The 27,049-nt window shown below is 37.0% G+C and overlaps 3 protein-coding genes, 2 non-coding genes and 1 pseudogene across 5 annotated transcripts; 2 read left to right on the forward strand and 4 right to left on the reverse strand.

Moving 5' to 3' along the window:
* Nucleotides 1–1,099: 1,099 nt before the first annotated feature.
* LOC148919780 (uncharacterized) lies at nucleotides 1,100–2,534 on the forward strand (annotated as a pseudogene).
* Nucleotides 2,535–7,041: 4,507 nt separating this feature from the next.
* On the forward strand, nucleotides 7,042–9,218 carry LOC103341994 (uncharacterized). Its single transcript, XM_008245547.2, has 2 exons — nucleotides 7,042–7,188; nucleotides 8,392–9,218. The coding sequence occupies exons 1-2, from the start codon at nucleotides 7,042–7,044 to the stop codon at nucleotides 9,115–9,117; spliced, it is 873 nt and encodes a 290-aa protein (XP_008243769.2). The 3' UTR covers nucleotides 9,118–9,218.
* A 3,086-nt stretch (nucleotides 9,219–12,304) lies between these two features.
* LOC148919781 (uncharacterized) lies at nucleotides 12,305–18,870 on the reverse strand. Its single transcript, XM_089044432.1, has 2 exons — nucleotides 18,810–18,870; nucleotides 12,305–13,537 (listed from the first exon to the last, which is right to left on the reverse strand). Exons 1-2 carry the CDS (start codon nucleotides 18,868–18,870, stop codon nucleotides 12,699–12,701), a joined length of 900 nt encoding a protein of 299 aa, XP_088900558.1. The 3' UTR covers nucleotides 12,305–12,698.
* A 549-nt stretch (nucleotides 18,871–19,419) lies between these two features.
* On the reverse strand, nucleotides 19,420–19,498 carry LOC148919782 (small nucleolar RNA R160). Its single transcript, XR_016124833.1, has one exon. It is a non-coding gene; the product is annotated as a small nucleolar RNA R160 (small nucleolar RNA).
* A 38-nt stretch (nucleotides 19,499–19,536) lies between these two features.
* Nucleotides 19,537–19,618, reverse strand: LOC148919783 (small nucleolar RNA R160). The gene has a single exon (XR_016124834.1). It is a non-coding gene; the product is annotated as a small nucleolar RNA R160 (small nucleolar RNA).
* A 1,508-nt stretch (nucleotides 19,619–21,126) lies between these two features.
* Nucleotides 21,127–25,427, reverse strand: WIT2 (WPP domain-interacting protein 2). Its single transcript, XM_089046181.1, is given in 7 exon segments — nucleotides 21,127–21,404; nucleotides 21,406–21,591; nucleotides 21,785–21,976; nucleotides 22,387–23,522; nucleotides 23,626–24,213; nucleotides 24,508–24,564; nucleotides 25,050–25,427. Coding segments are annotated over 6 exon segments (2,163 nt in total). The 5' UTR covers nucleotides 24,542–24,564; nucleotides 25,050–25,427; the 3' UTR covers nucleotides 21,127–21,377.
* Nucleotides 25,428–27,049: the final 1,622 nt, after the last annotated feature.

A 27,049-nucleotide genomic window follows, 5' to 3' on the forward strand; every position in this document is an offset into this window, starting at 1 on the left:
TGCAAGTCAGTTCTTAACAATGAGAAAAATATAATTGAAATCATGAAAAGATAATAGCACTTAACATCAATCAAAATAAAAGGATATGAAAATATTGAACAACCAAAAATAAAAGAATTTAGCAATTCATACCATATATTGGATTAAAGAACAATTCACAAATTTACTCAAAGAACATTCCCTTTAGCCTTAGCTAGAGTTCTAGCAACTCATTACAAAGAAAAACATAAACTATAATGGATAAAGAAATTGTCGTAGGGGTGCCCTTGCCAAATAAGTTGATGGGTGATTTATAGTAGTCAATGAGGTGAGCGAGAAGTTAATACATTCGTGGTGGGTGATAAAGGGTTTAATTGAGGGATTAATTGGATTAAACATGTGTTGATGGTGGAGAGTTAGTGGAAAAGAAATAACAGTGAGGTAAGTGGGCGTTAAATGGTTATGAATGACATGAAATAAGCTCTTTAGCTTCAACGGTTTTGTCTTCTCTTCTCCCTCTTTACTTCTCTTTATAATCACAATAATCCGCAATCAATTCTTCAATTAAATCCACCAGCAATTCTCTTCACACCTAGCTTGAACTTGGACAAATGTATGTCTTCATCTTTTGGCTTTCCAACTTCCTACAGAAGATAAATTCACCTAATAAGTTCACCAAATTAATACAGAAAATTCATAAATCCAGTTGGTGAGAATAAAATGTAACAACAAGTGAAATTATATTCATTAAGCCAAAATTATATCATAAAGTCTCCAAAATAATAGTAAAAAGATGTAATTTGAGACTCTCATTGTTAGAATATACGGATTGTATTACTTGATTGATAAGCAATAATCTTGTATTTACTCTATATAGCCCTTTGATTGTAGAATCATATCACCTTGATTGTAGGATCAAGAATATCTGCAGCTTTACTACTTACCTTGTACAACCTTGCTTAGGCATTATATTAGCTTGTACTTTGTGAATGAATGATATAACAAAATATAGAGTTTTCCCCTCAAACTCTCGTTGCCTATCCTCTCTATTTTTTCATGGTATCAGAGCATTGATCTCGGTGACTCTTATATCTTCATCACCTTCCGCAACCTCTAGAACATGGCTAGCGACGAAGAAACACCGAAACACACAGGCCACAAGCCTAAATCTCAAAACACAAAGACCAACGATGTCTCTGATCCCTTTTATATACATCATTTAGACCAAACTGGTCTGACACTTGTCACTCAACTCTTGGATGGTGACTTTTATGCAACTTGGAGTCTTGCAATGATAATGACTTTGGAGGCAAAGAACAAACTTGGCTTTGTGGATGGGACGATCAAAGCACCAGCCACAACCAGCCAAATACCCCATCTGGAGAAGATGTAACCAGATGATCAAGTCTTGGATCCTCAACTCCATCAGCCCCTTTCTGGCTAACACCGTCATCTATGCAAATACAGCTGCTGAGGTTTGGCTAGATCTCAAAGAACGCTTCTCTCAAGGGAATATTTCCAGGATTTTCCAGATTAAACGAGATATTGCCGAACCGACAACATCGCAGTCTATATCCGTGTATTACAACACACCGAAAGGTTTTTGGAATGAGTTGGGATCATATGCTCTCGTGCCATCATGTAAGTGTAATCCCATATGTGCATGTGGAGTCCTAAAGAACTCAGACAGAGAACAACAAGAGCGAGTTCTTCAATTCCTTATGGGCCTGAATGAAACCTACTCCACAGTTCGCACACAATCCTACTAATGTCACCCTTACCTTCTGAGCGTAAGGTATATGGGATGCTGTACAAGAAGAAAAACAAAGGCAAATAGCTGAAAGTAGGAAGAATAATTCTTCTCATGCAATGAATGTATCGAGAAACACCAATAAGCAGCCTCGCCCAGTGCAAGGCGAAGATAACAAAACTCCACTGCACATACTGTGATGGTGACACTCATACCATGGATCGGTGTTATTATCTTCATGGATTTCCAACCTGGCACAAGTTGACAATCAAACCACCAAATAGAAACAAGCGTGCAGCAGCCAACAATACCAACAAGGAGGGACCCAAGACATCTGCTGCTAAGACCCCTGAAGATTTAAAATTTACAGTTGATGAAGTGTGCCAAATCAAGGCAATCCTTCGAGATGATGGTAAAAATCAAGCGTTTGCGAATGCAGCAGGTATGACTAAACCTCAGTGCTATGCCTTTGCCACTGATCATCTAGATTATTATATCATTGATAGCAGTGCAAGTGATCATATTACTTTTTCCTCCAAATTAATTCCAGAAAAGTCTTCACCTTTTAATTCCTCAGTCACCATGCCAAATGGAACACAACCAAAAATCACTTGTGTTGGTTCTATCAATCTCACCTCTCACCTAAAATTACATGATGTTCTTTGTGTCCTAGATTTCGAGTTAATTTGTTGTCCGTTAGCAAACTCACTCGTGACCTCAATTGTTTGGTATTATTTTTTCCCACCTTTTGTATCCTGCAGGATTTAACCTTGAGGAAGATGATTGGATTGGGGAAGAAGCATGATGGTTTGTACTATTTAGTACCAGTCACCAAGATTTTCTTCATGAGCATAGTCCCAAAATTGCTAATGTTGCGCACAACCCTCTTCAACAACAAATCTCTGGCACAAACGATTAGGTCACTTGTCTAGTGGTCCATCTCGAGTTTTATCTCAAACTATCCCTTCAATTTCTTTTGATTTTAATTCCCATTGTGATGTATGTCCTCTTGCTAAACAGACCATATTACCTTTTTCGCTCAGTTCCATTTCAACAAATAAAGCTTTTGATTTAATACATTGTGATGTTTGGGGTCCTCATCACTTGCCTTCTCACTCAGGTGCCAAATATTTATTAACAATTGTTGACGATTATTCGAGTTTTACTTGGACATTTCTCATGAATTTTAAGTCTGAGACACAAGAAAAATTGAAAGTTTTTTTTGCCTATGTTTCCACACAATTCCACTGCACCGTCAAGCAAGTCCGTAGTGATAATGGAACAGAATTTTTGTCCATGCGTCCATTTTTTAACCAATTGGGTACAATCTGGCAACATTCTTGCCCCCACACCCCTCAACAAAATGGGGTTTTGGAACGAAAGCACATACACCTCCTTCAAATTGCACGTGCATTACGTTTTCAAGCAGGCCTACCCTTTAAATTTTGGGGGGAGAGTGTCCTAACCGCTGCATATTTAATCAATCTCGTGCCCACCTTAGTGCTTTTGAGAAAGACTCCACATGAAATGCTCTACAAAATTTTCCCCTCATACATCCATTTGCGTGTCTTCGGATGCCTTTGTTATGCCACCCAAACAGCCCACACACAAAAGTTTAATGCTAGGGCTCGTAGATGCATTTTTGTGGGTTATCCTTCTGGCCAAAAGGCATATCGCCTATTTGATCTCAAAACACATCAATTTTTCTCCAGTCGGGATGTAGTTTTTCATGAACATATATTCCCATTCTTAGATATTTCCCATGACACAAAACTAGAGCTACCTCAAGCTCAAGTTTTACCGTCCATCCCAACCATCAAGACACCCATTCACTTGAGCCCAACTAATCAAACCCCTCATTTGAGCCATCCATTGTTGATCCACATACCCAGCCTTTGTCTTCACCTGTACCATCCAATTCTTCTCTAATTACCATTCTTCATGACTCTTCCTCATTACCTACACCTAACAGCCCTTCTACACTGACACTCTACCACAAGAACTTCGCATGCGCTCCAAGATACCCAACGTGCGCCTTTGCGACTAGGATTGCTTCACAGTGACGACCCCCAAACCCAATTCAACATCTTCTTCCAGGTCAGGTACTCGTTACCATCTTTCTAAATATCTTTCTTCTTCTCACTTGTCACCATCACATCGCACTTTTATCCACAATATCACTACATGTGTTGAACCCACCTCCTTTGCTCAAGCTAATCTTGATCTCAAGTGGCGTGAAGCCATGAAAGTTGAATTGCAGGCCCTTGCACACATCAAACCTGGACGCTTACACCTTTGCCTCCTGGTAAGCGGGCCATTGGCAGCAAGTGGGTATACAAACTCAAACACAAGTCTGATGGTTCAATCGAGCGCTACAAAGCACGGTTGGTGGCTAAAGGCTATACATAAATGAAGGTTTGGATTACTATGAGACATTTGCCCCCGTGCCAAGTTAGTTACTGTGCGTTGCTTACTGGCTGTTGATGCTCATCGTGACTCGCCTCTCCACCAATTAGATGTGCAGAATGCTTTCCTCCATGGTGATTTGGAGGAAGAAGTCTATATGGTGCCACCACCAGGCATGCGTCGACAGGGGGAGAACTTGGTTTGTCGCCTTTGGAAATCTCTATATGGTTTGAAGCAGGCCTCTCGCCAATGGTTCTCCAAATTTACACATGCGATACAATAAGCTGGTTTTCGTCAATCAAAGGCTGACTACTCATTATTCACACGTATAAATGGTCCCTCTATCACTGTGGTACTCATTTATGTTGATGACATGATCATCACAGGCAATGATCCTGCTGCCATACAACACTTGAAGGATTTTCTTCACCATACATTCCGCATCAAAGACCTTGGCCTGCTTAAATACTTCCTTGGCATAGAAGTGGCACGTTCAAAGAGTGGTGTTTCCATTTCACAAAGGAAATATGTTCTGGATATCCTTGATGATGTTGGTTATTTTGGAGCAAAACCTGTGGAGTTTCCCATGGAACAAGACCTGAAATTACAGCCAATGGTTGGAGACTTACTGAAAGATCCGACCCAATATAGGAGAATTGTGGGAAGACTTATTTATCTCACCATAACAGGGCCAGATATCTCATTTTCAGTTCAAGTTCTAAGTCAATATATGAATCAGCCACGTAAACCTCATTTAGATGCGGCTATGCGTGTGTTGAAATACTTAAAAGGCATAGCAGGTCAAGGATTGTTTTTCCCATCACAAAATTCATTGTAGCTGCGTGGTTATTGTGATGCTTCATGGGTATCATGTCCTACGACAAGAAGATCAGTTACAGGATACTGTGTTTTCTTAGGAAATTCATTGATTTCTTGGAAGACAAAGATGCAACACACCATCTCACGCTCATCAGCGGAGGCGGAGTACAGATCCATGGCTGTAATAACGTGTGAACTCACATGGATTCGATATGTGTTACAAGATCTTCAAGTGTATCATTCGGGACCAGCTCACGTGTATTGTGATAATCAAGTTGCAATACACATTGCGGCCAATCCCATTTTCTATGAACGAACCAAGCACATAGAACTCGATTGTCACTTGGTTCGAGAAAAATTACAAGCTGGACAAATCACGACTCACTACACACCCTCAAAGCATCATATCGCAGACTTACTAACTAAGGCTTTGGGCATGCACAATATCCACGCTCCAACTTGAGGAGGAGTGTTAGAATATACGGATTGTATTACTTGATTGATAGGCAATAATCTTGTATTTACTCTATATAGCCCTTTGATTGTAGAATCATATCACCTTGATTGTAGGATCGAGAATATCTGCAGCTTTACTACTTACCTTGTACAGCCTTGCTTAGGCACTATATTAGCTTGTACTTTGTGAATGAATGATATAACAAAATCTAGAGTTTTCCCTCAAACTCTCGTTGCCTAGCCTCTCTATTTTTTCACTCATCAATCTGCCATTTCTGCCGTTGTGCTGTGAATTTGTATTGTTAGTCTGAGTACAGACACACTGGGCTACTAAATCAAGGGTTTTAGTATTTGTTGGTTTAGGTGTAATTCTTTACAGATCAAATCAACATATTGTTGTGTTTGGTCACTGGAGATATTGTACCCATTTTGGCACTTTTGTGGCTTTGTACTTGTTCTGTTTCATCAATAAATACTATCTTTTTTTCCTCAAAAAAAAAAAAAAACATTTTCTCTATTACGATGACAAAGTACTCGTCTATTATTTCTTAGCTAGGACATGGAACAAAGTACTTGTAACAAATGTAGCTAAGACAATTGCATGGCTTCATCAACATTTACATTTCCCGTCAACACGTTCGATAGTTCCCGAAGGACATCTGATTCCTGCGCAGTCGTTCCTGTTGGAACATTGGTCGTTTTGATTTTGAAGGCAAAAGCCGAACTTGTCTGATGATGTTGCTGGGTTCATGTGTATGCATATGCATTTCCCGTTATGACATGCAGCCTTGCCCCATGGACAGTCTTATGCAGTGTCTCTGTAGTCAGTGCTGCTCCTGCAGGGCGCAGCATAGTCGTTGATATTAATATCTGCGACTTGGCATGTGCACAAGTGGTTAATGCAAAGAGCGTAGCTTGAGGTGCATGGAAACAACTTGCAGTCATCGTTACTCTTACATCTTTTGACGGGCTTGGCTGCTTCGGCTCCTGCTGGTACCCTTGATAATAATGGTGCACCTGCAAAAATTACAAGAGTTTCATTTCTGTAGATACCAAAATTAGGGAGCTTTAGTTATTAATTTCCAAATTCTGCGGTGCTTTCTTTTACAGTGTGTTTGGTGATGAGGAAATTAGACTTCATACTTACTAACGATTCAGGATTTGGGAATCATAATCTTTAATTTCCTTGTTTGGTATCGTTAACAAGGAAAACATATGAGATTTGCTGGGAGTAATTCTTGGTTTAATCGATCATGAATGCTTATAATTTTCGATATCTCTGCCAGATAAAACTTCTTCAAAGACAAACATATGGGGAAAAGATTTTCTTTTAGAACAAAAACTTCCTCTGTTTTTTTATTTTCACTTTTCATTTTTCTGTATTATTTTTGTCAAGGAAAACCGAACCTAGGTCTAGTCTAGTAATTGGATTAAACTCATGGGCAGGCAAAATACAAAGTTTATAAAGATCATACAAAACAACAATACTGTCTTCTTGTTGTCCTTGTATTAAAATACATAAACAATTCCCTTGTCGTAAATCTGCATCCTAAGAAACAAGCTTTAATATTTTAAATGGTTGCGGCCAGCTTATTGTAAATGGCCCACATCAGCATGCCATAGCTGAAGACATGGAAGCCATGGAACAGAGTCCAAAGATCCTTGCAATGGCGGGCTTGTTGCGGATGATCATCAACGCGGTAAATGCACCGGAGAAAGCTAAGATTATGGAGAAGCCGAAAGCACAAAAGATGGATGGAAGGCCTTTAAATAGTATAGTCAGAATTGCTGCTTCGTTTATGTATTCATGGGGAACTTGATGAAAAGAGTGGCCGTTGCCAAACAAACACACAAGATGAACTCTAGTATTGTAGTGAACAGGATCGGTGGTGGGCTTGATAATACCACCAGCGGAGTGATGAGGAGTGCGTTCACCGCCATATCCTTCTGCGCATGTCGTTGACAGGGCAAGATCAAGGACATGTAATTTTGAAAGACACTTACTTGTGCATGCATATGTTTTTATAGTACTTGGGTATGAGCAATGTCATGGAAATAAGGCAGCATCTTCCAGGAAATTAGAAAGTAACTTGAGAAGTTTCGTTTGACGTTGATATGTTCATGAGCCGAAAAAGCATGTCTAGGAAGCTGCTGTGAACTTGGGGAAAGGAAATGTAGGAGAAATTATATCATAAGAAAAAGGTAAAGGGGCCTTCTTTTGCTGGGGAAAAAAAGAAAGGCAAATGGGGTCGGTCGGGGAAAAAAAGAAAGGCAAATGGGGTCGGTCAATCAATCCTTTTTTTTTGGGGGGGCAAAGGTTGGTCAACCAATCTAGCTTATGAGGTTTGGCCAAAATAATCATGCTACTTAACAAATTGAAGATAATAGATCTAGATGTGAAATGTATATGGAAGTAATTACAACTCGAGAAATTTATAATAAAACTTATTTCTTGCTTTGAATTTATAAATCCTAAAATCTTTAAATTGAAGAAAAACATCCAAAAAAGGGTCGGTTGTAATATTTTTTTTTTTATAATTTGAATAATACGTGAAATATCACTATTATCCTTGTATTATAATTTTTAAAAAGAAAACAAAAATATAATAATGGCATTGTTGTAATTTTAATGTTTATCAATGCTTGTATGTATATTCAGTCCATATGAAAAGTCAAATATGTTTTTTCTAAGATTTGGGTATTGCCGAGTTTTTCTATATCTTAGACCCTATACTATTTATGGGATCCAAACATAATGCTAGCAGTTTAGCTAAGCAAGAAAAGCGAAGGGCCCAGACAAAGTTGGTCGGTAAGTGACCCTACTGAATACTGTTGAGAAAAGTAGGTGAAGGAAAGGATAAGGAAGATTCAATGTTCACACGCCATGATGACCTGCAGCATGTTAGTTAGTGGGATCAATTGAGTCACCGTTTCTCTTCACTTCACTATGAAACTTCAGAGAAAAGTAATGGCTCCCCAAGTTTCTTGTGTTCTCTTTGCCTCATTATAAAAGGAAAAGAGACACAAAACATTACATCCACTTGAAAGGGAACACTAAAACGTCTATGCAATATGCTGGTGTTCCCTTATTAATTTCCATGACTTCTCCAAGCTCTCCGCCATTATTTTCCCTTGTCACAACAATCAAGCTTGCATTCTATAATGTACTGTCCTGTTTCTGGCCTCGTTCAGAGGCTCCACCAGTGAGAACCCTGACTCGTTCCACAAGAATAATGAGTTACAGGGTGCTCGAAAGCTGGTGGAGCTGGTCTGGTCATCAAGCAGGGGATTGCTTACCAATTTATCTCCATGGTTGTCAAATTGAGGTGCAAAGTTACCAATCAAAGGCTCCACTTAGCTTGGGGAAGACAGTCCTCGGTCTCACATTCCAGGCCATTGTTGGCTTGACTCTTGCATCTAATCCAGGCCAACCTGATCAGGATCAGGATCAGCCACATTTGCTGCCCTTGCATATGGTTGGAGTGGCTATGGTGATTGCTTTTGCAGCTTGTTTCTCTGCCATTTTTCTAACGCGTGCCTATCCAAGGGCTGCAAGCCTCATTGAAAAAATTGGGTCTGTTTCTGCTGCGCTCGGGTTTTTCCTAATGACAAGTATTTTCCTCTCAAATATCTTCATATGGATTTGCTGGCTAGCGTGTGCTTTTTCCTTGCTAGCCTTTACCTTAGCCTTCACCCTTAAGTCTTAACTACTAGATAGTTTAGTATTGTGTAGTAGTGTAAACTGCCGTCGTTTGATACCACAAAAGAAAAAATCCCAAAAAAAACCCAAAAGTCCAAAACCTAAAAATTTGGCCCAGCCAAAAATTTTAACTCCGCCTGTGTCATTGTTGTACTTTACACAGCCGGTCCCAAGCCCGGACAGAAAGGAGGAGGGTTTTCTAACACACAGCCTTGATTTAACTTTGAAAGAAATTTTTATGTATAGTGAAATTTGTCCATATTGCTTTCTATAAATGAAATTTTATTCCCTGGTTTGCTTTGGAGAGCGTAACATATTTTGCCTTTTATTCGTCAGAGAGCCATTTCATTAGTGTTAGTTTAAGAGAGGAGATTTAGAAAATGATTGATGGTATTTAGGACAATAGCTTAACTTAAAAAGAAAAACTTTTAAAAGAGTAACAAAATAGTTTTATTTTATTAATTGAAATAAGAAGGGTACAAGGCTCTAGAGTTGGTTGGATGCAAGGGTTGGCTGATGGGAGAGTTAGACAGCTGTGGTTTGCAGCTTTCTTACTTGAATACATAATTGGGTTGCTAGCTATATGTGTATATATATAGAGTAGCTAAGTCAAAAGTCGGTTGCTCATGCAATTGACTTTTCCAAAAGTCATTTTCAGCCACAATTTTTCTCCTTATTCTAGATTTCTCTAGTTATAATATATGGATATTTCTAGTGATTTTAACTTATCTACTTTCTCTCAAATTTTCTAGATTTTTCTATATTATTCAAAACCTTTCTATATTATTCTAGTACAAGTGTGCATTATTTTTTTAACAATTAGAAAACATTACACTTTTGGAATAACTTGAGCAAAGAATAAGAATTGTATCAGCGTTGAGGGTAGAGGCCCAAAGCCCATGTCCACATGAAATGGGCGGGCCGGCCCATTTAGTGAAATCATTGATCCCAATCAAACCCAAAGCCCATATCCACATTGAAACGGGCGGACCGTGCTACCATACTCTGGGCCCAAGAACCAACCCATTTAATTTGCAGTTTTTTCACTTGATTTTTTTTTTCACTTGATAATTCAAATTATAAATATTAAAAATATAATTAGAGGCAAGAAATGATGAATTATTTGAAAACATTAATCAATCAAACATCCAAACAATATAAAAGGTGGAGGGCAAAAAGTGTACAACTCCACAAAGTCCACTTCAACTTTTCATCTTTAAACAACTTATTATTTTATATGTGAAGAAATGTCTTGCTTTGATTATAAGAGAAGCGTATATGTCATATGTACTGATTAAATATCAAGTCCAATGTTGTTAAATTAATTTTTAATTGATATGTTTAATTAATTAAGGATCCAAGAAATTTCCCTAATATGAAAGACATCAAATATATGTTTATGATTATAAAAAATTTAAAAAAATCATATAAACAATGATATTAGATGTCAAATTTTTGCATTTTGACATTTGAGAAAGAAAAAAAAAAGTTAAGTGGGCCGTGCTTAAAGCGGGCTTGGGCTCGTGCCGTGCTTGAAGAGGGCTCGAGCCATGGGCCGGCCCGGTCCATTGGACCTCATTTTATATCGCCCGCCCAAGATTGCACGAAAGACGACCCATTACTATTCGTGCGCGTGCCGTACCGTGCTTGCCTCATTTAAACGGGTTAGGCTCATACCGTGTTGGGTCGGCCTGTCCCGTTTGACACCTCTAGTTGAGGGGTTGGGACAAAAAATGGGGAAAATGGAAAGGAAGAAAATTGACCAAAAAGAAAAAGGAGTCAATAGGTCTCGAGCTTTTTGACCCCTACCGAAGCAAAGAATATCTGTTCGGTTCATACTAAAATGGAGCCGTGAACTTACTTGGAACAAGGACATATGGAAACGTCTACGAGAAGAATCACCCATTTCTCTAGAATTCTCTTTACCTTCTTATATAATGAAAATGGAGAGAAGCTCCAAGAACTTAACAAGTCTTTGCATGTATTTTTGTGTCATGCCATATAATTTACATCCAAGGCCTTCAAATGATCCACCATTTCCGTTCCCCACAGCAATCAAGCTGGCTTTCCGCCATGCTTGTATGGCTTTATCACGTTTAATACCAGCTGTTTCACCGAACTTGTGTAACGTGTTCCATCATAAGAGTAAGGTGTCTTACAGTTTTACAGAGGAGGTCCAGAGCATTAGATGACCTACCTGTTTACGTAATTCAATTGAAATGGAAATGCAAACTAGCCCAGCACCACAGGCTCCATTGAGTCTTGGGAAGACAATACTTAATCTTAGTTTCCAGGCAGCTTTGACCTTAGCTACACAAAACTCATCGTCTTCGGGGCAAGCTCAGGAGCAGCCTCTCTGCTTCCCATGAAGATCGCTAACGTATCGTTGTTATTGCTTTTGCAGCTTCTTTTACTGGGATATTTCTGCAGCATGCCAGTCCAAGGGCTGCAAAGATTGTTGAGATAATTGGATCCTTTTTAACAGCAATGGGGTTCTTTGTGATGACCAGTCTGTTCCTCTCAGGAAAGTACTTCACATGGATCAATTGGCTAGCTTGTGCATTTTCCATGTTAGCCTCCATTACAGCATTATTTAGATGATTTTATAAGCTGCAAAACCTCCACAATGGTGATTTTGTGGAGGCTTGCGGCTTATTTACACAATTTAATGGCACCTCTGATATTTCTGTCATGGTAACTCGACTGTGACAGGGTTGGGTACAATCTCTCCAGTTTAATTTATACACGTTAATCCAATAGAAAGCAACCACTTTGACCCTTACAATTGGTCATAGCGGTTGTGACATGATAACTCTGCCTGTATTGTGCCTCAAGTCCGATCTTTTACACAGCCAGTCCCAAGCCCGGATGAAAGAGGAGAGTCATGTCACACAAATACCATTGGAGCTGAATTACAGATCAGAATTCGGATCGAGCTCACTTCTAAATGTAAGTCATCATACTTCAGAATTTGAGTACTTCAACAGCAATTATATCCAAGCTAGCTAAATCCTTTGTCATTTCTTTTTTATTAAGTTGATCTTCATAAATGAAAATGCACAGTCAATTCTCTTACGCAGCTAGAAACTTGAGACTATTTTCTTCCATATGTTTTTACAAACGGTTCCCTAATTATTTTGCCTAAGTTTGCATTGCTGCTTGATGCAGATGGCTGCAGCAGCTAAAAGGTTCTCATGAATGCTTGAGCCAAAGGAACCATTTCTTTCCAGAGCTCATTCATCTAAAGTTTGTTTAGGTATAAAAAAAGATGTTTGGGGCAGTCCTCCATTTCCTCTGGCCTAGAAGCTGTTGAACATATAAGAAGAGTTAAATTTCAGGCACACTTGCTCTGTTATTGCGCATTGCATTTGACAGGATGCTCTGTTTTTCCCTTTATGATGATTTTTAATTCTCTGTTATTTCCGGAAGCTGATTCTCAAATGTACACCACTCAATTCTTATAAATCTTGTCAGCTTCTAATATACAGAGTGAGCCAACCATTGCTTGAAATTAAGGCATGAAAGAAAGAAGGAACGATGGCTTTTATTCCTTACAGAAAGATTACAGCCACTTATCAAACTACCGTACTAACTTGAACATTGGCTATTTTGATCTTGCAGGCCACGCGAGTTTACGCATTTGCATTGCCCATCAACACATTCGATATTTCCAGAAGGACACTTAATTCCTATGCAGTTGTTCCTACTGGAACATTGGCTATTTTGATCTTGCAGGCCACGCGAGTTTACGCATTTGCATTGCCCATCAACACATTCGATATTTCCAGAAGGACACTTAATTCCTATGCAGTTGTTCCTACTGGAACATTGGCTATTTTGATCTTGTAGGGCATGCGAGTTTATGCATTTGCATTGTCCATAAACACATTCAATCGTTCCCGAAGGACATTTAATTCCTATGCAGTCCTTCCTTCTGGAACATTGCCTATTTTGACCTGGCGGATCACTCACGGTTACGCATTTGCATTGCCCACCAACACATTCGATAGTTCCTGAATGACATATAATTCCTGTGCAGTCATTCTTACTGGAACATTGGCTATTTTGATCTTGCAGGGCACGCGAGTTTTCGCATTTGCATTTCCCATCAACACATTCAATAGTTCCCGAAGGACACCCAATTCCTGCGAAGTCATTCCTACTAGAACATTGGTTCTTTTGATTTTTCAGGACATGCCTGTCTACGCATTTGCATTGCCCATCAACACATGAGATAGTTCCCTTAAAACATATGGTTCCTGCACATTCATTCGTATAGGAACATTGGTCATATTGGTTTTGCATGGCAGAGCCAGACTCCTCTGTGACTTGGCATGTGCACCAGTGGTTAACGCAAAGAGCAAAGCTTGAGGTGCATGGAAACGACTTGCAGTCGTCGTTACTATTACATCTTGTGACGAGCTTGGCTGATTAGAATAAGGGTGCATCTGCAAAAATTACAAGAGTTTCATTTTAAAGACATTTCTGTAAATACAAACATTTTATGAGGAAAAAGAAATTAATTAATAGTAGTGAGAAAGAACTCACAAATGGCCAAGAAGATGATCCAGCTCATCATGGCTGCCTTCATTAGATGTTTTATTGTGTGTCACCTGGGATCGATCGATGTGATCAATTTGAAGGTTTGCGTTGCTTTGCACTGTAGTAGAGTAATCCCTTTGCCCTATATTCAAAGGGGTACCCTTCACATTTCTGTTGTGCTGTCTTTTATAGTGTGTTTGGTGATGGGGAAATTATACTTTATATTTAGCAAGATTCAAATTTTGGGATTAAGAATCTTTGATTTCCTTGTTGGTTATATTAACAAGGAAAAGAATATGAGATTTACTGGGAGTAATCTTTGGTTTAGATATTATTTCTAAAATCCCAATACAATTTAAAGAAAAGAACCTTATCTCTTGAAATATATAAGAAAATATTTGGTTTATATGGATTTTCTTTGACTTATTTAACTAATTAAGAATAAAAACATCTTTTGCTGTAAAAAAAAGAATATCCTTTAATAGGAATTTATGTACAGTAAGCTCAAAGGATCCAACACTATGACATATTAGTGAGATCCATCATAATCATCCAATGGTAAGCTTGACATGATTTTATTAGCGAGGCAACATGTTAGTATTTTGGAAAGTAATCAGGCTCTTTTCATCCAAAGGCGATAAAATTTTATTGATAATTACGGATGAAACAAGTACAAAAAAGTCGGACTACGTCTTAGATGATTAGGCGAGCATCTCTACACATAAGGGCGTGATAGTCGCCGGACTACCTAAGTAGCCTACCCTCTCAACCGCTAGAGGGAGAAGGAACTTCACCTCTTATTAGTAATAATTGATTAAATTATTTCCTCCGAAGTATGTGAACCAAAGGAAGGAATAAGGAACCGTCTCTAGAAAGAAAGAGATGGTTCGTGTGAAGTGTTTTTAAGATATCCTATCACAGAGATGTTTGTCGTAGAAGATGTTGAACATATTGCATGACAGGATGCTCTGTTTTTCCCTTTATCATGGTTAAAGAGATTGATCGACAAAAACCATATATTTTAAAGACATTTTGTGTATTATTCCTTTGAGAAAGATTACAGCCACTTATCAAACCACCTTACTAATTTGAAATTGCACCTAGCTTTATTAGCTAGGAGATCAAACAAAGTACTTAAAAATAAATGTAGCTAAGACTATGCATGTTCTTCATCAACGCTAGTTTACGCATTTGCATTTCCCATCAACACATTCGATAGTTCCCCAAGGACACCCAATTCCTGCACAGTCATTCCTACTGGAACATTGGTCGTTTTGGTTTTGCATGGCAGAGCCAGAATCCTTTACGACTTGGCATGTGCATAAGTGGTTAACGCAGAGAACAAAGTCTGAGGTACATGGAAACGCCTTGCAGTTTCATCGTTACTATTACATCTTTTGAGGATCGTGGCTGCTTCAACTCCTGTTGAGAATAATGGTGCACCTGCAAACATTGCAAAACTTTCATTTCTGTAAATACAAACATTATATGGGAAAGAGAAATTAATTAATACTGGTGAGAAAGAACTCACATATGGCCAAGCATATGATCATCCAGCTCATCATGGCTGCCTTCATTGGATGTTTTACTGTGCGTCACCTGGGATCTATATGTGATGAATTTGAAGCTTTGCTTTGCTTTGCACTGTAGTGAAGTGATCCCTTCTTTTGGATTTTAATGTCTACAATTTTGAGAAAAAACGTGTAGGACAAATGTAACTGGCTATGATTTGATTGCACATTAATTTGATATATTCAGATCTGGAATACAATTTAAAGAAAGGAACCTGATCTCTTGAAATATTTGGGAAAATATTTGGTTTATATGGATTTTCTGGATTTTCTTTGACCTATTTAACTCATTAAGAATAAAAACATCCTTTGTTGTCAAAAAGAATATTAAAAACACCACGTATCAAATAATAATAACACCCTTTAATAGGAAGAATTTTCTGAGTATTTTTGGAAATTTATCAGGTTCTTATTAATAATTGATTAAATTAGTTGTTCCTTCTTTTTTTTTCAAAAGAAAAATCAATTGAAATTTTCTTTCTAGCAAAAGCGCTTTTACTATAAAGACGTTGAAATTTTTATAAGAAATCAAAGTGCTTCCTAGAAAAGCATTTGGTGCTTCCTAAAGAAGCACATGACAGATGCTTTTTCAGAAAGCACTTCTAAACTTTTCTACCAAATGTTATCATGAGCACTTTTAGTTGTCAAAAAGCACCTATACTATTTATATATATATATAGAGAGGTGTGGCTATACTATTTTTAAAAAAAAATTAGGGAAAACGAGTATATCCGACTGGGTATAAGATTTATAAAAAATAAATTCAAACAAGAGGGTATAGCCGGCTACACTACTGGCTATGCGCTAGTGTCAAACAGTAAAAGCCAGGCAACTGTACTATTTTATAAAAATTAGGAAAACCGAGAACAGCCGATCGGCTATACGATTTTAAAATAAAATAAAATCCGAGTATAGCCGGGAGGTGGTACGATTTTTTGAATTTTTTTATATTAAAACGGAGTATAGCCTCGCAGCTATCCTATTTATAGATATTAATTTGCTAGTTTCAAAATCACCATCTTGCATTTTTGTTACAACAAGTAAGATATAATCTTAGCCTCTCACATTCGTTCATAGTTAGTAAAATACGGAATGGAAAAAAATAAGAATAAAATACGTACGTGTTTTATTTGGCAAAATTTTGGCACATTACAATTTAAAATTTCAGCCACTATATTATATTTTAATATAAATTGTTTACATTTTTTAATATATATATTATTTTTATTCAATAATATGTGAAAATTATGTGTATATTACATGAATTGTGTGTGTCTTAATGAAATTTTTGTAAAAAAAATATGTGCATTAAACATGAAAAATACATACATACCTATATAATACAAGTATTGTATGTTTATTTTTTTTTAAACGTGAACTTTAACGAGTCTTTAAGATGTTTGCAGAATACGGATATATTATTGAAAAATACGTACGAACGTGTATAATGCATTATTAAACGTGAAAGTGCTAAAATCTTTATACGGATAATAACTCTGAAAAAGTAAAAAAATCAAAAGGGGATAATAAAGACTCGAATAATGGCATAATAATAATGAATAATGCTTCTAAACAACTCTTATTGATAAACGAAAATCGGGGAAAAATAGGATCTCACTATATATATAAAGAGTGGCTTTAGAGAAATTTAATTGTCTTTAACATATTTAAATATTCACTAAAGAAATAATAATTAAAACATAATTACTAATTAATGTAATTCAAAAAGGCTAAGATATTACTTAATTACATATCTTAAATTAAAGAAGTTGGCAAAAAAACAAATGTATATTTTTTAAAAAATAAAAAAGAAAAATTGCCCCTTTTTATTTTTTTATTTATATAAAAATTGTATTGCTGTATGGCTATACTATTTATATAAAAAGGATCTGCTAGTGCTGGGCGCCATGTGTCAAAAAGGTAAAGCCGCTCGGCTATACTATTTATTAAAAAATAAATTTAAAAACCGAGTATAGCCGGGCGGCTATACGTGATATAGAAGACCACCCCATCGGCTTGGCGCCACATGTAAAAAATGTAAAGACAAGCGGCTGTACCATTTTTATAAAAAGTAGGGAAAAAAACCTGGTATAGGGACGGCTAGACTATTTTAAAACAATTTAAAAATCGGGTATAGGCACACGGCTGTACGATTTTTGAAAAAATAATAATTAAAACCGAGTATAGCAGTGCGGCTAGACTATTTATAGATGTTAATTTGCTAGTTTCAAAATCATCATCTTGCATTTTTGTTATAACAAGTAAGAAATAATCTTAGCCTTTCACATTCATTCATAGTTAATAAAATACGGAACATGAAAAAATACGAATAAAATATGTACATGTTTTATTCAGCAAAATTTTGGCACAATACAACTTAAAAGTTCTGCCACTATTATATTTTAATATAAATTATTTACATTTTTTAATATATATTATTTTTATTCAATAATATGTGAGAATTATGTGTATAATACGTAAATTTTCATAAAAAAATCGAAGTGCTTCCTAAAGAAGTACATGGCAAGTGTTTTTCTAGAAAGCGCTCTATGACCCAAAACCCTTCTAAACTTTTCACAAACACAAAAGCACTTTTAGTTATAAAAAGCTTTTTTAGCATTTCCATAAGCACTTTTAGTTGTCAAAAAGCGCTTTCAATATTTTTGAAAAGTTATCAAGTTCTTATTAGTAATTGATTACATTAGTTCTTTCTTTTTTTAAGGGTAAATTTCAATATAGCACCCTGAATTTTCACTTTTAAAGCATGTTTGCTCCTGCACTCTCTAGTACTTTATTCTTAAAATTTGTAAAATTTTTAACAATAAAGTTCCCAATATTTGTAAAATTTTTGCAATATGTCTCCACCGTTAGCTATACCATTAAAATTTTCATTAGTTGCTAATGTGGCGCCAATTTTTTTTTTGCTTAGGTGGATTAGAATATCAATTAAAAATTAAGAAAATATTTAAATATTCTAAAAGTAATAAAATATTAAAAGACCTAAAACATAATTTGATAAGCAACAAAAAAGAAAAGAAAAGTCACCACCAAAAAAAAAAGAAAAGAAAAGAAAAGGAAACATCTCTCCTCCCATTACCCCACGCCATTGCCCAGGCCCCCTCCCACATCCGCACCCTACCTAACTACTCACCACCGCACACAGCCCCTTCCCCCAGGCCAGCTCCAAAGGACAACCACCACCTAGCCACCACCCACGCCAGCAAAAGTGTTCAAATTTCAAGTTTTTGGTTTTTGAATTCAGTTGATTCTCTCTCTCTCTCTCTCTCTCTCTCTCTCTCTCCAAACGCCACTTGGTTCACGCGATCGTACCCAAAAGCCACCTTCGTCGTTAATTTTTCAGCCACCTTCATTGTTGTTTTTTTCGCCTTGTAATTTTTTCAAAGGCAAATCCCAAATTCCATCCTCACCCACAACACTCTCGACCCAAAATCACAACATTGGTATTGCCATCAAACAGATGTTTGGGTTAGCCTCTCCATTTCCTTGAGCCTAGATGTTTTTTTTGTGTGGAGAAAATTAAAGCGTAGATGTTGAACATATTGGAAGAGTTAAATTCCAGGCATACTTGCTCTGTTATTACGCATTGCATTGTACAGCATTGAAGGAGCAGTTGGTGTCATCCTCATTTATCATTCTTACACGTTGTCAAATTTCGCAAGATACAGAGTGAGGCAACCATCGCTTGAAATTTAAGGCACGAAAGAAACAAAGACCGATGACTTTGTATTATATGCCACACATGGAACAGCCAACAATCCTCTCAGTACAAAACTAATGTTTCTGGCATTTGAATCAAAAAATACACTGTCAGATCAAGACTTGCATTATTAGTATATATAAAAAAAAAATGTCAAATTCATCATTTAGTTGTCTCCTTAGCTCTGCTTCAACTATCACATGAGAATACAAGAGAAGTTGCATGAACAAGCAAAGAGATACCTCCAATGTAGCACCATGCTCGTACAATCTGAAATACAAATACATGACAGACTATGAATTTTGGTGCTCATATTCACTTCAACTGCTCTCATCAGCCAGCCAGCAAAGATGAAAATCAACTCATGCACACACATTTAAGAAGAAGACTTCAAAACTTTGAAAACTAAACCAGAGAAAATAAACCCTTTTAGAAAGCTTGCCAATCAAACACAATCACATATACTACATGGCAACTTAGCAATCAGAGAACTTTGAAGACCAGTTTGGTATGGGATTCCACATCAAATTCAGTAATACAAATCTCATCATCTTGCACACAGAGACATACAAACTATTAATTTTAGATATAGCAAAGCAATCAGAGAACTTTGAAGGCATGATATGAGGTTCTACATCAAATTCAGATATAAACAATTCTAGTTTCATCATTTTGCTTTGCCATTCTTCAATTTTTGAACTTTCCTGCTTTTGGGCAAAACTTAGTTGTGCAAGAGAAAGCACTCTAATTCACTGCACAACTGATGCCAAAGTTTCAATTTTGCACCGACCCTTGCTCGAAATTTCCCTGCGACTATATTTCCAAGAAGCAGGGGGCTAACTGGTGCATTACAACGAAATAATTCCAAGATAATACTTGATAATGAAAATCCCAGTACAATCCATACAATAATTACAGGAAAAGATCAAGGAAGTAAAGGATACACATCCGTAACGAGAAGCTTGGTATCCATCAGTTTATCGTGAGTGAAATCAGCTGAAGGCCAAAGAGAGAATTTTATAGGGGGCTTGGGATTAGGGTTTGGAACGATTTGGAATTTTGTTAACACGTGTCGAACGATGAGACGTAAAGGAATGGGCACTGACTGACTGGGTCAATGGTCATCATCAATTTCGCCGGAAAAGCGACATGTCGTTTATGGAGGTCACGAAACAAGCAAATGCTATAAAAAAATAGGGATATTTTAAAGGGAGTTATAAAACACCCAAAATCCAAGACTATATGAAGAGGTTGATTTGGTGTGGTTTTTTTTATAACTCTACAATTTCCTTGTTTCATTGTTATTAATCTTGTTTCCTTTTTAGTATTATTATTGTTATCTTTCATTTTTGGTGATTCATTAATATATTTGTTATTGGATAAAGTTTTTGTATTTTTTAGGGAATTGTTATCAGTTAAAGTTAAAAGAGGAATAATTGAAGAAAATGGCAGCGTGAAAATGATGGGTTGGATTGGAGTGCCATCAATACACACTAATATCTTGCCGTAATATTAGAGAGAGAAGAAATGATTCTTCCTCGTGATGTAATTTAATATGGAAGGAGTATCTTCCCTTTTAGTTTTCTTTTCTCTTAATATTTATATCCTCTCCTATAAAATGGAGTGGGAGATGAGCCTACTTTTGCATACTGGAAACCAAAACATATCACAACAACAAACAAGAGTGTCAACAACAACATGGAGAAGAAACCATCCTTCAAGTTTGCTTCATTGGCCCTCCTCCTTCTATTGGCTGCAGTGGCAGTGGGGAAGGTGCCAGGAGCTGAAGCAAGGGGAAAGCTTCGTTGTCCTCGTATGATAGACTGCAGTAAGGTATGCCAAGGATTTCCCTCGCGCTGCATCAACGGTGACTGCATATGCGATGGGGGAAACCCTCCTCCCAAGCTCCAAGTTGAAGCCAATTGTGAACCAAATCAATTGCCTTGAATAAAGGTGTAGATATGTTATATACTATGTCCATATCTGGGTTTCTGTTTTACCGGAGCCTATGCCTGACTTGAATTATAATAAAAGTAAACACCTTTTTGTTTCAATGGCATTATTCTTATTGCATTTTGCTTTGCTTCTAAGACTTAGTCATAACAAGATCAATGGTTACTACTTCTTAATCCTGATTGCCAACCTATACATACACTAAACGAATGATTTGTTGAACAATATGATGTGATATTTAACAGGAAATCTCATGTTTAATGGGGTGCTCTATACAATAATGAAAAGCATAACTGCCCTTCTTTTTACTATGTGCTTCCTGCTTATACAACATTTCATTCTGCAGAACCTAAAAAAACTATTCAAGAAGACATCTAGCTCAATTTAGAGCTTCAGGAAAAAAAAAATCATGGAACAATATGTCATGTCACCAACATGAAAGGCTCCTCCTCGTGATGTTAAATGTGTGAGGAAAGTTATCTATCACAATTCGTCAAAGAGGAAAGGTTCCTTCCTGGTTAAGCAAATACATAGCTGACACTGAAAATACAAAGACTATTATGGAAACATACTTTAGGCTCAGGCACCTGGCCTTTACCTCTCGGGAAGTCTCAGGTTCTGAAACCATGCTGCTAGCAGAACTGGAAGCCCCTGCATCAGTATCACAGTCAGGTGCCTCTTCTGATGGTTCATCCACCTGACACATTGAATATAGGAGAATTTATGAGAAGAAAGATCCAGAATCAACAAACAAATCATGAAGATATACAAAGGGCAAATCTCAGCAAACACAGTCTTTGAGTACATTATGTAGTTCTATGATTTTAAAAGGAAAACAAACACCATTTCTTCACTTATCATAATAAGAAAGATCCAAAGGGAATACCTGCCTGGAAACTTTTATCTAAGGACTCTGTCATAGCTTCCGTGGATGTCTTCATAGAAGTAGTATTCAAAAAATTATTCTTGGAAAATGGAAGCTCTTTGTTTTCACTGTCTTCATTGTTGCACTCAGTTGCATCCTTTTTGGTGTTCCATAGCTTCTCCACCAGCAGTTTTTTCTCCATCATTAAGACATGCACCTGCACAGAAGAAACTATAGTGAAAGGATTCTTTTTCCATAATTGGCTACATATCAGTTTACTCATCCTTTTTCCTTAAAAGTAGGGAAAGAAAGTTATAAAGCCACAAAGAACTCAGACACCTTGAGTGTTTGTTCCATGGAAATTCAGTGACTTTTCTTATATATATAACGCAACAGATTTTCCATTTGAATTGTGGCCTTCAGAGAAAAAGTGGGCCATCACATTGCTAAGTTTTGCTTATTTATGACAAGCAACTATTTTGATTTCCACCGTTGAACATAACAGTAGCCACCACTTTCTATGGCAGCGCCATCAACAAAATAACATCGACAGGACAGTGAGTGGAGAGAGAGAGAGAGAGAGAGAGAGAGAGAGAGAGAGAGAGAGAGAGAAGTTCCAAGATATACCTGCTTTTGGATGCGCTCCCGTTCTATGGCTAGTTGCATTGCCATATCCATCATGAACTTGATTCTGTTATTGAGTTCTTCTGCATTTGCAAATTTTGCATTGTTAGCCTGATCCAAAGACGATTCCAAGTATTCCACTCTATCCCTTAGAACAGTTATTTCCGCATTTAGTTCTGAGTTAGTTTCAGATAACACAACACACTGCTCCTCTGTACTTTCTGTCTTATTTTCAGCTTTTGAAACCTTTGATTTTAGATCTTCAATTAAAGTTTCCATATCCCAAATTGCAGCATATAGCATATTCTGCTGCTCTTGACTTGCTTCAGAGGATGCTTTTGCATGCTGTAATTGGATCTCTACTTCCCTCAACTGTTTTTCTAGACTGCCAACCTTTTTTTCTGTGTTACTAGCACTTCCTTTTAGAAAACTCATCTCTTCAGTGAGTTCCACATTCGTTCCTGTTAATTCCGCAACCTTAAGTTCTGCACTCTCAGCCTTAACTTCTGTTGTAAAGATGTTTTCTTTCAAAGACTCAACTAACCTTTCCATTTCCCCAAGTTTCTCTTGACTTGATTCATTGGTGGAATTTGCACTCTTCAGCTGGAGCTCTGATTCTTTCAGCTGTTTCTCAAGGAACACCACCTTTTCTCTCAAAGCAGACAGTTCAACATCTTTCTTAATGTTCTCTTCATGAACATTCTTGAGCTTCTGCAAAGCAGTATCTTTTGCTTTCAGCTCTTCTAAACTAGCTTGAAGTTTGAATTTTAGCTCGCTTTCTCGTTGAATTGAACCATTTAGATTAAAATGAATAAGCTGCAGTCGACCTAACAATTCCTTTGAAATCCCCTGGAGCACCTCAGCAGCATTCTCTGCCTCTAAAAATCTTCCCCAAACAACTTCTGCTGCTTCTTCCATGTGAAATGCTACCTGTTCTGTATGATGTAGCTTTAATTTAAGTTCTTCTTCATTTTGTCTTGATTCAGTTAATTTCTTCTCAAGATATAGCTCTCTTGAAAGTGATTTCTCCAGCATCCACAGATTATGTCTTTGTTGTCTAGGCATCTTTAAATTTGACTTTGCGTTTTTATTCGCCTGTTGAGCATTTTCTGATAAATCCATGGCAATGTCAGTTTTCCCTGTTGACATGTATGCCTCAAGTAAATAATAACCAAGTAAAAAATGCATCTTCGCTATTTGAATTAAAAAAATCTCCTAACTAGACAGAAAACTTTAACTTACAATTCTCATGGGCAAAAGCTAGAACGGTTCTCTGAAACCTTTCTGACTGCATCTTAAGCTCTGAAATCTGATCTTGAGATTGCTTTAGTGATTCTTCAGAATCATTTAACTTTCCTTCCATTATAGAATACAGTTTTCCCAAGTGTCTGCACGAAGATATTTTTTTACGGGCATCAATAATTCCTGCTTGGAGAGCATCCATGAAATTGTCTAGCTCTCTTACCTCAGAATCTAGAATGCTAGATAGGAAATTGAATACCAATACTTTCTCAATAAAGTCCGCGAGAATATAGTTATTGACGGTGGCCATTGCCTCGAGATCATTCTGCTGAGCCAACAGGTATATAAGAGGTACATGGAGATTTGCCAACTTCTCAGAAGAATATGCCAAGTCCAAGTCCAGCTTTGTTAAAACTTTCAAGTAACTCTCTAACTCTTGCATGCCGGATTCATTAGATTGCACCCGTTGATTTAGGTAGTTTATCTCAACCTCAGGACTGCCAACAGTATTATCACAAACAGCATGGTCTTCCATACCTGCTGGAAGGAAAATAAAACGCTTTGCCCTGATCTCTTCTATCTGAGTCTCTACAAAGTTCCAAAAGAGAGGGATGAGACTGAGAAAGGAAAACTACTTAAGTCAGAACAAGAAATTCTACGAACGGCCCCCCACAATACAGTGATTGCTACATATAAACAATATCCATACTATTGCCACCAGATTAGACTAATTGAGGATAAGTAACAACTAACAAGCAAACATTTGACATTCAGTGTAAACTAAAGATGAAATACTGTCACCACCATTGATGTCCGTCCCTACGTTAGGTGGGGAAAGGCATTCAGAATGTCAGTCCATTAATGCCTAATTAGCAGCCAAACCTTTTAATACAGTCGACAAAATTAGATTAACCATTCCCTTCAGCAACCCAACTCCTCCTAACATTGGTAAGCACAATAGTCAAGCAACAAATAATGAACCTTCCTGACTGTCAGATGCTAGATAACACCACAAGAAATACTTCCCATCTTCTAGTCTATGACTTGCAACAAATCATATCAGAGAATGAATATAACTTCCTTATGCAAAAGCCTACATATTAGAATGTATATATATACCATTGAATTTTGAAAATGAAACTTAAATTGATTGGTTAAAGATATTCTTCCAGAACTATCATTATAGCATAAGAGTTTTGAAGTTTGAGACTTACACTAAATACTATAGATCCAGTAAACTTCCAATGATCGAGCAAATTCAACAACAAAGTTACAGAATTGAGCAATCCAAAATGCATGAAGAGTTCAAAATATGTAAAGAAACCAAAACAAGTATGCCAAATTGTTTGCACAAGAAATTTCGGTACGAACAAGAAAACAAAAAATTCAGGGAAATTCAGCTTCTGGGTTCTTAGATGAAATACCTGGGAGGCTGGGAGGAAAGCTCTCTGGGTCTTCTTGGCAGCTCAGCAGGGAAATTGGAGGAACAATGAAAAGCCAGAAACAGAAGAATGACAAAGATATGATAAAAACTAAACAGTTGGTTTAACTACTTGTTGTCATTCCGTTTTACCGTTAAACCAAGGTGGACTTTGGAATTTGGCCTTTGCTGTGGTCTTTGAGTTTGAGGCTCAGGGATCTGTGAAGCTAAGAAGTCTAAAGCCAAGAGCGCAGTGGGCACCAATCAGTCAAAACTCTGTGGTGGTGGTGCTACAGCTTCCAACGGCTGCCTGCCGTACTCAGAATGTTGTGTTGTGCGGTGCACGTTGGCACCTGTTCCACGTAGGCGGCTCCCTCAATAATTGAGTTAACGTACAATATACACAAAACGTTACTATCTAAAATAAAATAAAATAAAATAGACTATGATTCTTAGCATACACGATCAACGTTTGTGCAGTAAAACGTGGATTAAGTCAGTTGATCATGACAGTGTGTTTGCTTTTTACATTGAAGTTCAAATCTTCTTCTACCTAAATTATGTTAATTTAGACCATTGTTTATATTTATTTAGTAAACAAAAACAGACATTTGGGGGCTAGTTTTGTTTTCTTATTCTTTCTAAAAAAATTATTTTGAGGGAGCTATAAGATTCATAACGGGTCATCATAAGGCAGGCAAGCCACTAATTTTGCTTTTAATAATTCAAGCAATTATTGCACCATGGATTTGAATTTTTATGTGCATGTGATATGCAATTGATTGCAGGCGATTTTAATTGTTTGCATCATTTAATTACTTTTACTAATGGAATCAATTATGTCTTTCAATTCATGGTTATTCCAATCATGATCATGGATGCCATGACCTACCTCATTCCTATACAAAAATGCATTTATTCATCTTCTCAAACCCCTTTTTAAAAAAATACAGCTAAATAAATTAGGAAAAAACCCAATGCTTCAGCATTTAGGTAATTGCCTGGGGTGGGCTCTGGTTCTTGTATTGGGTACTTCAACTTGCTTGGGCTTGAAATAGCTTGTAAGTTAATTCTAAACCCATTTTTCTAGACCAAGTTGGAAGTAGTCTGAATCAATCAGGCATCTTTGAAATCTCAGTTGCCTGCCAGAAAGAAATATATATATATATATATATATATATATGAAATTGAATGTTTTCTTCATATGTCAGTCTGAGACAAGAGTTTGATGCAGCATTTGGTTTGCATGCAGCCAATACAATCTCAAAGTTATGTACAAGCAAAAGCAAAGAGACGCAAAGCACGTTGTGTTGTCTCAATTTATCAATCACCACTTGTTAATTGTCGTCATGTCCTCCATTGACACTGTTGAGGTTTGGACCACCACCCCACCTTTTTTTTTTCAAAATATCTACCTCTCAATAGCAGCTAGGAACTTTGCTATTTTATTGAATTTCCATTCAAAATAGTTCGAAAGCAAAATTATGTTTGGTCATGGCTACAGGCTTTATGTGATCTAAGACCAAGTATTTGTGGTCCACTTTGATTTTAAATGCCGGGCCTCTGTTCTGATAGCAATGGGACTTGTTCCCAAAAACCAAAAAACAAAAATTTTACAAATAAGAAAACTAAATATGCATATGTGATAAAAGATCCACTAGTGTAATAATTTGGAGCAATTGTTCCTTCAGAAAAAGTCATAAATTTAAGTCCTAGCATCTGTGTAGATATGTGAATTTGGCTAAGTGGAGATGTGGATTGAACATTAATTAGAAGACATTCGATGTCTCAAACATTCACTCTCCAAGCGACAAGCAAAACATGTTCAAGCAACTTTCGTATCCTTATTAACTTAGTAAGAGAGACGCTCTTTTAAGTGCAAAAGACTCCAAATTACTTGTCTAACGAGAGGCTACACAAATCCCATCCAAGAAAAAATGATTTTCATTTTTTTAGACCCATCACTCCAATTAGAATCTTAGACTTTCGTTTTCATATTTCACT

This window comes from Prunus mume, linkage group LG2 (genome assembly GCF_029339155.1).
Source record: "Prunus mume cultivar Tortuosa linkage group LG2, ASM2933915v1, whole genome shotgun sequence".
Taxonomy (NCBI): Eukaryota; Viridiplantae; Streptophyta; class Magnoliopsida; order Rosales; family Rosaceae; genus Prunus; species Prunus mume.

Coding starts and splice junctions, on each gene's coding strand:
- LOC103341994 (XM_008245547.2), top strand. CDS start 7,042: ATGGAAGCCATGGAACAGAGTCCAAAGATCCTTGCAATGGCGGGCTTG. Junction 7,189..8,391: donor GAAGGCCTTTAAATAGTATA/GTCAGAATTGCT, acceptor TGGCTCCCCAAG/TTTCTTGTGTTCTCTTTGCC.
- LOC148919781 (XM_089044432.1), bottom strand. CDS start 18,870: ATGAGGATGACACCAACTGCTCCTTCAATGCTGTACAATGCAATGCGT. Junction 13,538..18,809: donor AATGCGTAATAACAGAGCAA/GTATGCCTGGAA, acceptor TATTCTAATCAG/CCAAGCTCGTCACAAGATGT.